Source organism: Boleophthalmus pectinirostris, unplaced genomic scaffold, assembly GCF_026225935.1.
Source record: "Boleophthalmus pectinirostris isolate CB_2022bp ecotype Guang Dong unplaced genomic scaffold, ASM2622593v1 HiC_scaffold_7, whole genome shotgun sequence".
Classification (NCBI taxonomy): domain Eukaryota; kingdom Metazoa; phylum Chordata; class Actinopteri; order Gobiiformes; family Gobiidae; genus Boleophthalmus; species Boleophthalmus pectinirostris.
Window position 1 is genome coordinate 20967372 of NW_026571473.1, and position 14765 is coordinate 20982136.

The window sequence follows — 14765 nt, forward strand, 5'->3', positions numbered from 1 at the left end:
ATCATCTGCTATTATTTCCTGTAGGCATGGTCAGTTTGATGGACCTGGCTGATAGCTCAGACTGACCACGCCATCTTCTTAAAAAGAAGAGCTAATGCTACTTATAGAAACTTATAGTGGAATGTGAGTGCGCTTCCCTCTTGCAGTCTCATAACTGTGGGTTTTATATTTGTGTCTGCGAAAGAGCTCCTTAAAGCTTCCAAGAGCCGGTGGAGGTATTGATTTCACAATGCATATCCAGGTTTGATGTATGGCTTATGAAAAGACTTCTGATATCTTTCCCTCCTGGATGTAACCCTGCCTCCCACTGTTGAGCCAGTGCAGTAATAGTCTGCCCGATCAATGACCAATAATCAGACCGCCACCATGAGCCTCTTTGCTCTTTTCCTCTTGCTCTATTACCAGGAAGATGAGATGAACAGAAATACGAAGAAGGAAAGCACCTGTCGCCATAGATGAAAGCAATCAACCAATCACTTTTGTACAAGAAGGGAAAACGATTAAGGAACATTTTGTAGAATTTGTAGTCAAACTCAGATGAAGCATTACTACTACTACTATACACTATCTCCAAAAGTGATCTCCAAGCAGACAATCCACAATGCACCAACTTACATTTTTTAAATTTTTTTCCTCCACGCTATATATTTTGATGGTCATGTTGGGTCAATGAACAATAAAATAAGAACTTTTATTTCATCTTATACCATACTAGAGTGGATGCTACGGTGCTGTAACAAGTTTTGCAGGTTCAATATGTCTTTATTGGCAATGTGGTTTTGAGTAGCAGAACAATTCTTATTTAAATTGTGTATCATTATAGCTTAACGTCACACTACTAGCCTTCAGAATTTGATGACTAAAAACAACCTATTGTTTTGTTCTTTTTCATTTCAGGACTCACTGGAGGGGACACTGTGGTAAATATGAGAAAGGTGACCCATAAGACCATCACAGAGGAGCTGTCCAAAACAGTGCTTCTGCCCTGCCTCTTCACTCTGCGTCCAGGGGCCAGCTTTTCCCATGAGCCCCCCAGGATCAAGTGGACCAAAGTGTGGGGTCAGCGGGGCTCGGATGGCCTGCAGAAGGAGCAGTCTGTGCTGGTGGCCAAAGATAATGTGGTCAAGGTATGGACTCCATGACACTTAATATGCTGAGTATTTTGGTGGCTCCTAAGAATATGATCCTTTCTCTTCAGTAATAAACATGATATTAGTCACATTTTATTTTGAGATGTATTTCTTCCCCCAGGGTTCCATATTAGGCTATGTTTTACCTTATAATGATGTTTCCTTACCAAAACATACCTGGAGTTGTGTTTTTTTTCATTCAGACACACATGTTTAACACAAAAACCCTGCATATTTTGGCATATAATTTCAGCCCTGGAATTGCCAGTCTCAACTGAACAAAAAGTGAAAGGTAGTTGTTAACTTGAAATCTGCTGCTTCATGACAGCACTAGTTGGAACTGAGCATTTTGAGCTTTGGAGACAGACTAATAATAAAGGATTAGTAAAACATGTGTGAATAAAAGGAAACACAACAGCTATGTTTTTGATGAGGTAACAACATTATAACATGGCTAAAAGCCCGCAAGTCTTTTTTGTTTAATATAGGACTTTAAAGAGTGATACAAAGGTGATGAGTGGGGAGCAAAGTTCAGCAAATATAGTACAGACTTTAAATATGTTGTAGTATTTAATGTATAATTAGTTGAATTGTTCAAATGTGTCTATTTTTTGTTCAGGTAAAAAAGGCTTTCCAGGGCCGTGTATCCCTGCCTGGCTACAATGAGAACCGCTACAATGCGTCTCTGGCTCTGACCGGGCTGCGCTCCAGTGACTCAGGGCTGTACCGCTGTGAGGTTGTAGTGGGAATCAACGATGAGCAGGACACAGTGCCCCTGGAAGTCACAGGTAAATACACTGATGCACTAATTTTGATAATCAACAGCCAATTTCACATAATAAAGTTGTCCTGTTTCAGAAGGTTTATTTAATTTCTCATATGTTTTAGCAGCTGCCATTACTTTCACCCAATAACAATCCAGTTTAAGTCAATGTGTAATAGACTTCTTTGTGAGGAGTTAAAAGAAAAAATTTGAAATCCTATCCTTATCCTATATTGTGTGCCAGTGATGGTGAGATATTTTGAATAGAAGTGGAAATTATTATTATTAAGTATGTAATATCGTCCCCTTTATATACTTAACCTACCTACCAGATAAAGTATAAACCATTAATGTTTAAGTAGCTTCTGGTAGGAACAACTCCTGCTTTTGTGCCTTATCATGTACTAGCATACTCACTTTGCTCTAGCCACAATAGGGGAGTCAAACAACCCAATTAACCTTGTTCAACTGCCATGCAACTGTGTTTTTATCCACAAAAAGGCTGGTCTAAGCAAACAGACCCTTGCCTTGCGTGTGTACAGCTCCCTTATGGCTCTCATGCTATGCCACTATGAATAATAATCACCCTATTTTCCATGTCAGCCTTAAACAGCTATTACATACAGTCCAGTGGTTCTGTAAAATGTATGATGATGGGCAAAAGGTTAGGAGAACAAGCACGCATTAAACATCATTGACCTGGGCTGCTCTGCTTGTGCATTGAACCGTTAATAAAACCAATAAGGTAGAAGCACCACTATATGTTACTCTCATTTAAGGCAGTATCTGAATCCAGGACACCATATTTGCCGTTGTAAAATTATATGAGTATTTTAAGAGCAGATCATCAACTTTTTTCCAGGTCAGTCCCTATTTTTAATAATAATGATCTCTTTTCATAATAGCCCCTGGGAATTGCCCTACGCTTGGACACTCTTTGGCTCAGATCAAACCAGGGCTAATGCAGCTGGCATGAGTAACAAGAAAAGGCTCAAGAGCTTTTCAGCCTCATTCTTTTACAGCATATTTTAGCTTCATCAGCTCATATTCAGTAATCCCCTTGTGGTTAGTTACAGGGTCACTAATAATAATAATACATGACATACAATACCATTAACTTTACTGTAATAATCAGTGTATTGCATTTTATATGATTTGTCATAATTATTAAAGAAACAAATACATGCTTATACTAATGCATGCACACTTAAAAAAAAAAAAATCCAAATATCAATTTCAGTATCAATCACACCCCTACTTAGTAAATAAGTTTGTTTGGTTGTTGCAACATGAAACTACCTGAGAACTACCCTAAGAATCCCATAAGAGCACTTTGTATTTTGTGAGCCAGACCCCTGCGTCCTTCCTTTCTTGGCCAATCGATTTGCGTGGCATGAAAACCGCTCCTTTAGAGGGAAACCAATTATGGCGGTGGTGAGGAGTAGCCATCTCCTGGGTTTAGTCTTAATTGACAGGCTTGCAACATGGCAGACCAAAAGCATGTCTAATTCTGAGTGCATAATGTATTAATTAACAGGTACTGATACTCCTTAGCTATATCAATACCACATTTCTCACATGCACACTCCTCTGTAATATATAAGCTATTGTTTTCTATGTATTGAGCACTGCATTGGTTTGTTTCTCCAATTAGAATACAAATTATTGATTGTATGTGTCAGAGGAGAATGTGCAGAAGTATGACTGCCAACTATTAACTGTTATAAGGACAACAGATGGTTTTAAAGTCCTATTGGAAACTGTGATCCCATTGATTGCAGCAGTCACAGTTGTATATGGTCAATCAAAACAAACCCAGCCCTATGGTTTACTGGCAGGATAATGTAATGTTTTTGTTATCTATTGTGAGGAATCCGGACAATGTATTGGTTATTTAATATCTCAGCGTCACAGAGCAAATCCATAGAAAGTCAATACAGCATAGTGCTGAATAATTGTCCCATTTTGCCCCTTCAATAAAAAAAAAAACAACTAAGAAAGCTACTGAAAAAGATCAACATTTAGGGTTGCTAAATTTTTCACGTTTTGATCTGTAGAAAGAAGTGCTTTACACCAAAAGTACATCACAAGTAACACTGTAATTTAGCTTTTATCCCAATGTATCTTATTTAAAATAATCTAAAATCTTTCTACTCTGAAGCACACAATTTTTGCTTTTACTCAAAATGTGACAGTTTGGTTTATTTTCTTTCTCTAATAAACTTAATGACTTTCCTTTGGGGTGATTATTACCATAACATTGAGCAATAGTTAACAAGTGCAGCACATTAGTAGTAGGTGTGACTGAATCCCTTATTTCCCAAGTGTTGCTTCTACACAGTCCCCCTGTGGATTTCAAATATGATTCTGCTGTATAGCACACAATGATTGTAAAGTGGGGTGCACAGTGCATTACTGCTTCTGTCTGAGAGCCTCCAGTTTCTAGTGGGCTACAATGAGGACATCATGCCGTCATAAATGGTACCTTCCTACTCCTCTCTCTGGAGACTGGGTCAATATGTGAGGAGTTTCAGGGTAAAAATAGAGCAATGAGCTATTGGCTATACTCAAGCCTCCAGTGGTATAGCCTGAGCCTGGCTTCCCCATACTGTGAAAAACACCATGCACAAGACATATTTGTCTCCAGTGAGCATATTAGCCAAAAAGCCAGTGTCTCTATTTTCACTATATCCCTTGGAGAAAAAAAAAAAAAGCCAGTCCATATTGTTGTTATGATTCTGAAATACTAGAATGTCTGACTCATAGACTTTATATATAAATGGCCATAGCTAACCCACTAGCTGCCGTGTTCCAAGTAGGAATTGAGCATGGGGGCCCTTCCGTTTCTTTCAACTCTGGGTCTGGTCTTGCCCCCGATCTTATCACTAGCGCAAGTGGAGGGCGTGGAGGGCGTGGTATGGCGTGTTCAGTGAATTGCCAGACTCGTAAAAAAATATATATATATTGAACGAGTCCACTGAAAAACAACATGTAACATGCTCAAGGCTTCTTTTATCTGGAAATATCTTAGGATGATAAATGCTTAACATTCATAACAGGTTCCTGTGCAGTGCGGGAGCCGTCCGGATGCCCTCCCACAGCAGAGCACAGCCCGTCGCCCGCTCCCTGTTTCGGCTCAGCACTGCTCTATAGTTTGGTTTGATCTTGATCTGAACAAAAGCTGCTCGTTCACATGAGGCCGTTTACAGCAATGTCCTAAAGTGTTTTCTTCCCCTGTCTGCAGTCCTAATGCTGCAATGTTGATTTCCTCACATTCTCGCGGCCGGACTCAGGGATCATCTGTGATAATATCTGTGATATTTGTGCGCAAAGTGGAAACATTTGAAACATTTATATGACAATAAACGTATTCCATAATCTGCGAGACTTCCACCTGTGTGGGACCAAATGCAGTGGACACCCGTGAGACGAGAATTTGAGCGGTCAACGATAGCAGTGGTGGACACTCGTACCTCAGGTGAGAGATGCAGGAGCGAACTGCCAGGACAGGTGGGACGGGTGTGAGAAAGCAGTGGGTCTGCTGTGGGATGGGGAGCGCATGAGATAGACACTGGTCTTAAACGAATGCAGAGAAAATTATAAAAGGTTGCGCGTGCACAGGCTTACAGCGGTGCGTGAGAGGGGTGCACGTGGAGTGTTCAGAACACAAACTCAGTCAGTTCTGTCATGACACATACAAAATTCTATATTCCTAGTGCTTCTCCTCATGCGTACTTGCAACGTGTGGCTCTGGAGCCATTTTATTGTCACATATATAACTCTTCCCCACACTCTGCTTTGCTGCCTGATAATGAGGCAAAGATTGCAGATATTACCCACACTGGCAGCGATTTTAAATGCCACAGTGGTCACAGATTGGTTCAGATGCCAACACCATATATGTACTTGTACCATCTTACTCCAGCCTGAAGCAGCGAAGTGTAGCCCGACCTGGAGACGTCCCCTCCTTAACGCTAACACTAGTGCTAAGATTGAGGACAAAATCGGGCCCACTGGCTCTATTTGAATTTACATTGAAAAATCGCATCACCCCTCTCTTTTTAACTGCCTCAGTGAGCCTTTTGTTCTTAACATGTTCATTAACATGCTCTACATGATCCTGGTGCTTTTAATTTGCTACTGTGTCTGTAAATAAGTTCTGATTCCTAATATGGAACTCAACTCCAGATTTACCCCTATACGTAAAATGCTTCATTTGACTGGAGCTGCTTACTGTGGGTGACAATCCCTTAGTCCACTTCTTTGTACAATCTATGGTCTCACCACTACACCACTGGGATCAGGGTAAGTGTGTTTGCATGTGCTGCTTTGCACCTTTCACTCAAAATGTGAACTTGCCACTGAGTCTTTAGCAAGTACTTATGTCCCTCCCGTGGTCCAAGTCAAAGAGGAGAAAGAAGTAGGGTTTGTATCCCACAGGTTTTCATGTCATCTAGCAGCAGCCTTTACAAAGTGGCAGAGTTGGGTGTCAAAATATTAGAAACCTTTGAAACCTTTACTTGGAATATAATCTGGGGAAGCTCAGGTATAAGAACAGACAGCTTAAGTGCATAACCATTTATTCGTCATTACAATGGCAGCAAGTGGGCATTTCAAAGTCATGTTGGCGTGTTAGAAGCAGGAAAAATTGCAAATTTGACAAGAAAGACAGAATTCTTGTGATGACTTTACTCCTGAAGTGTTAAATAAATGTATTATGTCACCTTTTCCACTGAAATGTTTTGATCAACATAAAATGATAAGAAAGGTGGCAAAAGATTGTGATAGCAAAATATATTTTAACATGTTCTTAAAAATATTTACTGTCATAATTATCTGGTGCCAGTTTCAGTCAATACTTTTCCATCAAAACTGGCATTCCTCTCTTCCCTCATTATTTAAGTCATGATGACCTCTGTGTACAAGCCTCTATCTGTATATAACCCAGTGTAGGACTGCCCCAGGCGCTCTCTCTCCCTCTGATACCTGAGCTACTCTCGTCTCTACTTTGCTCCTTCTCTTGCATAGAATAAACCACACAAAGACAAATGATTGACTCGTTTTCATGCAAAGATGACATTTATTTATATTTTAACACTGCATTGGGTCTGCATGTACTTCATATATGCACTTCTTTTGGTCCCTTGCCCTCTAAAACTCTTAATTCTCAGTATATTCCTATTGCTTCCTCTTTTGTGAAGTGACAGACTGTAGCGGGATGTAATATTGTTTGTCTTTTAAAGCAATAAAATAAACATTGGTGCTGTTTGTCATGCACTGTATCCAAGGGCAACATCTCTTTCTCTTTAATGATGAGCCGAGCGAGTGTTGGATGCAAATGAGACACACCACTGAGGCTTTTGAACCTGGATACTGCTGTTTCCTCCCGCGTAGATCGAACAATGTCACTACGATGATAATGTCTAGAGGGCATTGTGTTTCTGAGCTTGTATGGTACATAATAGTTCATAGTTACGTGCCATGAATCTGACATAAAAATAATCATAAAATCCTTTCACCTTTTGCTGTGTAGGTGTGGTGTTTCACTACCGGGCGCCTCATGACCGTTACGCTCTGACCTTTGATGATGCCAAGCGGGTGTGTGTGGAGAACTCCGCGGTCATCGCCACTCCGGGTCAGCTGCAGGCTACATTTGCTGACGGCTATGACAATTGTGACGCCGGGTGGCTCTCAGACCAAACTGTGCGGTAAGAATAATACTATCAGCTGTGAAAATGTTTGGCTTTACAACTGAAAATGTATTTTGTAACCAGCTATGATTAGGGAGATGTTTTGCGAGAAAATCCCTAAGTGCTTATTAAGTAGGTAGTAAGTAAAGTTATCAATTAACCAGGCATCTATTTACTCAGCTTTATTGTTAGACCACAAAAATCAGAAACTACTTTCAGTTTAGAAAAGTAAAAACATAGCTTGTTGTTGCCTTCTATTGTGGCTTTATTATGTAAATAATTGTTGGCATTATACACTGTTTGAATTATTTAATCCTATGCATATATGAATTATGTGGCATAATGCAGTATAACAGATTGTTTATATCATACCTCAGGTTTCTTATATAGGGTCTATAGATTGTAGATGTGTGGGTTGTACAGTTCATTAATTGACCTCTATTGTGTGACTCCTGACAACTGAATGGTCTGAACACACTCCATTATTTTCTAAGACCAAATGGCTCTTTTTAACAGCCCATGTTCTGTTGTTTTCAGTGAGCTTTCTGAGTGTAATATACTCAATTAATTTGGATGAAAAAGTGTTGATATAATGAGCCATTTTTAAATGAAAAGCCACACCACATAATTAAACCTAATTGCTTGTTTCAAAGTGTCAAAATGTGGTTAACTGTCAGGCTGCTATTCTGGCTTCAGTTTGCCACCTCCCATTAAGTCCCTGTTAACATCTGCAGCATCTCACTGTTGTCAAGCACATCAACATTTTAATTTCAAACCATTGTTGCTCCAGTTGAAAAGCAGATTTCTTTTTTCCCTTTCTTTTTTTCTGTCTCAACCATCCCGCGGCACAGTTTCTTCCTGCTTTACGCTCCCCTTGTTCTCACTTGGGAGCTGCCTAATTGGTGCACATCCAGGAGGCTTTGAGTGTACATCAGCCCATAGAAGTGTCCAATTAATAGTGTGGCAAAAATACAGACATCAGTCGCTGCCTCGTCACTTGCACGCGAAACCAACTTGGATTTTTGAAGTTATGTGTCAGAGGCGTGTTTTCTTGTACACTTCATAACTGCTCCATGCTCAGTGTAATCTTTTAATCAGCTCTCTGCCTGTGCTCTGTGCTCTTGCAATCGATAATATTGTCAAATAATTGCTCAGTTGGAGACTTAATATAGATTGTGGTTTTTCTGAGCCCTTACAAAGCCACTCAAGCCACTACTCACCTCTTCCCTGCTCTCTCTCTCTCTCTTCCAACCTCCAAACCCCCCCATGCTTTCTTTTCTCTCTCTAAGCTACAAAGGATCTGACATTGCTTGCACAAATTGCAGAGAATTAGGAGCTTTTAGACACATTAAAAATAAAATAAAAAGTTGTTGGTTAATTATACTGTGAAGTGTAAACGGAGGGCAAAGTAATTAAAGAAGCAAAACAAGATGTTCTATCTGCAGGATTGCTTTCCAAACGTACTGATAATTTTGTGACTGTGATCTTATTATAGTGTTTCCTCTTCCATCTGACAGACTTCTAAACTGTTAATGATAGACAGACAGGTACATATTTGATCACTCCCAATGGAAATTCAAACATTTGCAAGTCTGAAATATAGGCTTCATTAGTTTAGATTAGATTAGTTTTCATTATTATGTTTTTTATTAGTGAAGTCATTGTACATTTAGTTACATTTGAACCAAGTATGTATTTGGATGAAAAATCCCATTCAGATCATGGTTCAGATTTTGGTTTATGCCCCCTCTTTTTGGTCTCTCGCAGGTACCCCATCCAATCTCCTCGACCTGGTTGCTATGGCGATCGAGAGGACTCACCTGGAGTGCGAAACTACGGCAATAGGTCCCCTGACGAGCTGTTTGATGTCTACTGCTTCGCTAAACAGCTCCGAGGTATAACTCCTGAGATTTGATAAGGCAATATCAACTGGAAACCACCAACAACAATTTACATGGTGGTCAATTTTGAAATTTCAAATTAGTAAAAAAAAGTTAAAAAGTAAAAAAAAACAAAAAAACAATAATTGTGTCAAATAACGCACATGGCTTACTTTGACAACTCAAAACTAAACTGAGGAAGTTGGTGTTTTATCCTATTACTTGGGCTTTCTAAGTTTTGTTTTGGTCACTGCAAGTTCAGCCATACAATGTTCAGCGGGTGGGACAACTTTGTCACTCTCGATCAATCATGTCCAGATTGAATTTAAAAATAGCCATGGTGTCATTTTTCAAAATCCCAACCAATTTATTTTGACAGCTATAGGTCTCAATACCTCCCAGACCCCTCTGTTTGATGTTGCACCATTCAACTCAATTAACCCCAGCCTTGGGTATTACAAACTTCTTTGCCATATCCCACAGCTATTAATTCAACTAAGCCTTATCTTATTAGTACATTTAGCATTTAGTTGTTACATCGTTGATCTTGATAGCTGTTGTGCTTTTGGATAATAAGCAAACAATACGTGTGCGGAAATCCTTCATATAAAATCACGTTGTCTTTTTCACAGTGTTACAGAGAACAATTACCCATAGTCTGTGACCTGCTGCCAGATGGTGTTTTGCTTGCTGTTAATACAATGGTTTGGTGTATAGTCTTCCAGAAGATAGTGTCTAGATAGTCATTAATTAGCCATATGTCCCAGTAAATGCATGCTGTCATACTCCCTGCAGCATACACAGAAGCATAAACTAGTGTTATAGTTGCATTTAAGTGGTATTTACTTGCAAATTATTCCTGGTCAATATTAGCTTCTTATACAGTCACAGTTGTTAGTATTATAATCTTGTATATTTTGGGAATTTGAAACCATAATGAAAATAAGTTATATTTTATTGTTATTATTTCACAGTTTATTTGAGGGACATTAAAGTCTCTGTGTGAGACTGATTCAGATCATATGGACACCTGTAGGTCTCACACACACAAGTGTTTGTTACACTCTGTGCAATTAAGCAGCTGATTAAAGTAATCAGGAGATAATTACCCTCTAACAATAGAAAATGACTATGTGATTGATCGCTGGTGTTTTGACTGGGAAAATAACCAAGAGCTGAAATTATAAAGTCAGTGTTTATGGTGGAGTCTTGTATTGTATTATTTCCAGCTTCTTAAGATCTTTACAAAGTCTGGGCATTGTTTATGTCAGTTGATCCAATATTTATTCTTTTGCATGCAGTGACTAAAAGCTTTTAAATGAAATCCACAACCATAGGCTCATTTAAGCATCTAATTCTTGTTGTCATTGTAACATATCCAGATGTTTAAAATACTTATCTTGTTTGTTCACTGGATTTGTGATAGCAGACTCCATACATTTTCATCTACATGAACTTTCATCACATTTTATTGGTTCAGCTGTTCTCTTACTTTACACACCTGTTTTGAATTAGAGTTGTCTTTTTGTTTATTTCTGTTTATTACAAACCTCAAAAATATAAATATATTTATATTCAAGTGACTTTTCTTTCATCTTAGAGTTGCTACATCTTCAACAAAGCCAACAAAAGAAATGAAGAGCCTGCCAGGCACAGCAGCTTCTAAGTAAAAAAAAAACAAAACACAATGACAGTCCAAAGTTGGCACAGCTACAATATCTTTTAAAAATGCAGAAGCCAGCAAAACAAGTATAATACTAGACTTTAAAACATAATTTAATTGTCACTGTAAAACTACAATATATTGCTTCAGTCCAGTTTAGTTGGCTTATAAACTGCATTTAAATGAATTCATCTGAATGTAATTAAAAAGAAAAGTAAAAGTGTGTTCACATTTGACATCATGTCAAAACATCCAGCTGGAGTAAAAAGTAAATACATATTTGTATCCAATATAGAAATTTCATCTGTCATTACAGCATCCTCTTTAGATTACTAAACAAAATGCTGGGCTCCATCTCAAATAAAGGATTTGTCCATATCGTTTAAGGTGCTGGTAAAAGTTCTGCCATCCCCTTGTCTCCGTAGAGAAGTTATTGCTTTGTCTTAAATGTTCCACAGCATAGCATAACACTTATTGATCTCCATAAAAAATAAAAAAAAATAAAAATCTGGTGATGCAACCCTACTCTCAGTAAGAAGAAAAAGATCAAGCTATTTTTTTTTTAAAGATTTTACATTTAAGTGCAGAAGAATCTATAGTATATAGAAATGTTTAATGCCATACCATGGAACATTCCACACAAAGTAATAACATCTCCATGGGGACGAGCAAGTGACAGATTCTCTACCAGACAAGTAAATTGAGCTAGTTCTAAATGTTCTTTTGGCAGGTGATGTCTTCCACACCTCCGTGCCAGAGAAGCTAAACTTGGCCACAGCCTCCACTCACTGTCACTCTTTGGGGGCTCAGCTGGCTACAGTGGGGCAGTTGTACCTGGCATGGCAGGCCGGACTGGACCAGTGTGACCCAGGCTGGCTAGCAGATGGCAGCGTGCGCTACCCCATCAACGTTCCCCGGAAAAACTGTGGAGGAGACGAGCCCGGAGTACGGACAGTTTACAGCAACCCCAACCGAACTGGATTTCCTGATACTACTGCACTATTTGATGCATTCTGTTTTGGAGGTAAATGAAATTCCAAGTTATTTCTCTCCTTTTAATATTTTTTGTATAATTATTTATTATTATCATATGCTTTGCCTTACTGAATAAAACCCCAAAAGAAAGAAATGCAGCCAACTAGTCCCTTTCAATAGATATTTTTCACCTTATATTTTTTACAGCTAGTTCACATGCACAAGCAGGCCCCACTTGAAAATGCAATATACTTCTGCCCATTGTAATTGTACAGACAGAATGACAGTTTCATCTTTCACGCTCTTGAGCCGTAATATCTTCACTGAAGCAAAACATCTGCATAACCTAATCACTTTAGGCAAACAGACTCAGCAGGAGGGGAGGGGCCATGCATTTGTCAAAACAAACACATGATAAATAAAGCTCTTCATGCATTCGGCGACGATGTTTACATTAATATTTAAGCCATCAACGCCTCACAGGAAACAATAACATGTCCATTAAAATCTCTTGTCCCGATTGCTATTTTCCATTTTCTGAAAGTGGATAAGAAATATATACAAGTCTGAAAATACAGAGACCACTGATAACTGAAGTGAGGAAGCTTGCATATTCATCCATCTCTTCGTGGATTGGACACAGTATAAGCAAATGTAAAAAAAAAACTGTGTTTCTTGTTGATATCAATATGAAATAATGTTATAGCATGTCAGATATGTTATAGTTGTCATATTGTCCTTTTTTACTTTTGCGTGTTCGGCTAAATAGTTATAATCTATGACACTTGTGGATCATCATGTTATATTTCGGACATTTTAAATCACAATATTGGTCTAAAAAGACTTAATAAAAGAAAGGAGTCACCTGACTTCCATTGTAAAAATAGCTCTGCTGGATCATACTCTGTAGATCATACTAGTGAGCAACAAATTTATACTATATACCTGGAAAAAAGCATAATCATAATAATGTCTTAGCAAAGATATTGAGGAGTTGAAGGATGTTTTATCTGATACAAAGTGCAAATTGTGGTCGGCAGTGGTCAGCCACTATATCAAAAATGATCAGGGAAAAGGTAGTGCATTAGTGCAAGAATTATGTAGAACAAGAACTATGTAGCTTAAAATGTTACATCTTTCAAGACTTGTGATGAATGCATAAAGCTCCTGCAGAAATGACAGGTTTACAGCCCTTGGAGCAGTGTGGGAATTTTACTCTGTGTTGTTGTCAGGCGGATAAGGCAGGTCAGTTGAAATAGTACATTTGCTTGCGGTAAAATACTGTTATTGTGTTTCAGCCCACCAGCCACTCGGAGTCCAAGCAGTAGAGGCTGTGTACAAGGCCTCCAAACCAGAGGAAGAAACCATGTCGTCAGTCGGTGAAACCCACAGAAGCTCCCCCTATGCTGAGACCTCATCCTGGACAGGTCTTGTCAACTTGGAAAACTCAAATATCCGCTCTGTAGCAGATACTGACAATTCCTCTGAGATTTCCGAGGAGCATGTCATGATTCATCTAATGCCTGATAGTAACTCCAATGCTTTAGGCCTATTAGAGCAGGAGAACATTGAAAGCCATGGTGGTGCAGCTAGAGAAGAAGACAGTGAAGAAGACAGGCATTCAGCCAACATTTCAACATCTTCAGCTCAACACCCCCAGAGCAGCAACAGTGTACTAGCTGACTTTGTCCATACTTTAATGAAGCCTTTTAGGTACCTGACTGGAGACAAGGCAATGGAGGATGCAGAAGTAGGAACGTCAATGCCTGTAGAAGAAGCAACAGAGAACCATGTATTGACCGAGATGCCCAGTAATAATCTGAGTGAGCCCAAAACAGACAAGGGAAGTTTGGACAATGCAATACTTGAGCATAGGGGCTTTTCTTTTCACCCCTCTACAAACGGAATAGAGTCTTCTGAAGAGGGATTGTCTGAGCAGGAGAAGGAGGTGATGCCGCTGGTAAAACTGCAGCCTGCTGTTCACAACACAGAGCAAAGGGACAGCAGCATGCAACATGAAGAAGCAGCTACTGGCACCACAGCTAATGGTTTGTCCTCTACTTCACCCTTACACTCACTAACTGATTTGAAATTGAAAAGAACCATTTGGAGTATTCATTTGCAATATGGTGTGTTCACGTGCCACTGGTAAATACAGGATATATTTATGTCATGCTTTTTAAACCAGTTCGGCATTCCGCTCTCTCATCTCTTCCCCTCAAGGATGCTGTAATATATTCCTCCGCAGGGCAATTTGAAGTAGAGACGTAAATTTAATTAAACTGTAATTGCAAGCAAACACAAGGGCTGTAGCGCAGCGCCATACATGCAAATTGTCGTAAAGGAGAGTGTTTTTCCTCTGTTTTCAGATTTATTGACAAAGAGCCTTGTCCACGCTTCAGTCATATCATAAATATTAACTAGATTTTGGCTCAGTGTGAAGTAGATATGCTTCACAAATTCGCCTTTTCGCCAGCGGCAATTTGCAGTACATTAGAGTAGGCAAGTGACTCTTAACATTTCATAAAAAGCTGCACCTCAGACAATAAACAACTTTTAAAGTATCACTAAGGAATAAATTGTGCTAACAGGACTAAGAGAGATTCGACAAAAATAAAATAACAATAAATACAATATAAATATAACTTGAAATGAACAGTCAGT

General features: G+C 39.0%; 1 protein-coding gene across 1 annotated transcript in view; it reads left to right on the plus strand.

The window, feature by feature from the left end:
* The window catches only part of ncanb (neurocan b), a 153395-nt gene that overhangs the window by 55464 nt on the left and 83166 nt on the right, over positions 1-14765 (plus strand). The window contains exons 6-11 of the mRNA XM_055164801.1: positions 898-1127; positions 1750-1918; positions 7427-7601; positions 9351-9478; positions 11857-12150; positions 13400-14149. Coding sequence (XP_055020776.1) covers positions 898-1127; positions 1750-1918; positions 7427-7601; positions 9351-9478; positions 11857-12150; positions 13400-14149 — 1746 coding nt within the window. The remainder of the gene's footprint in view (positions 1-897; positions 1128-1749; positions 1919-7426; positions 7602-9350; positions 9479-11856; positions 12151-13399; positions 14150-14765) is intronic.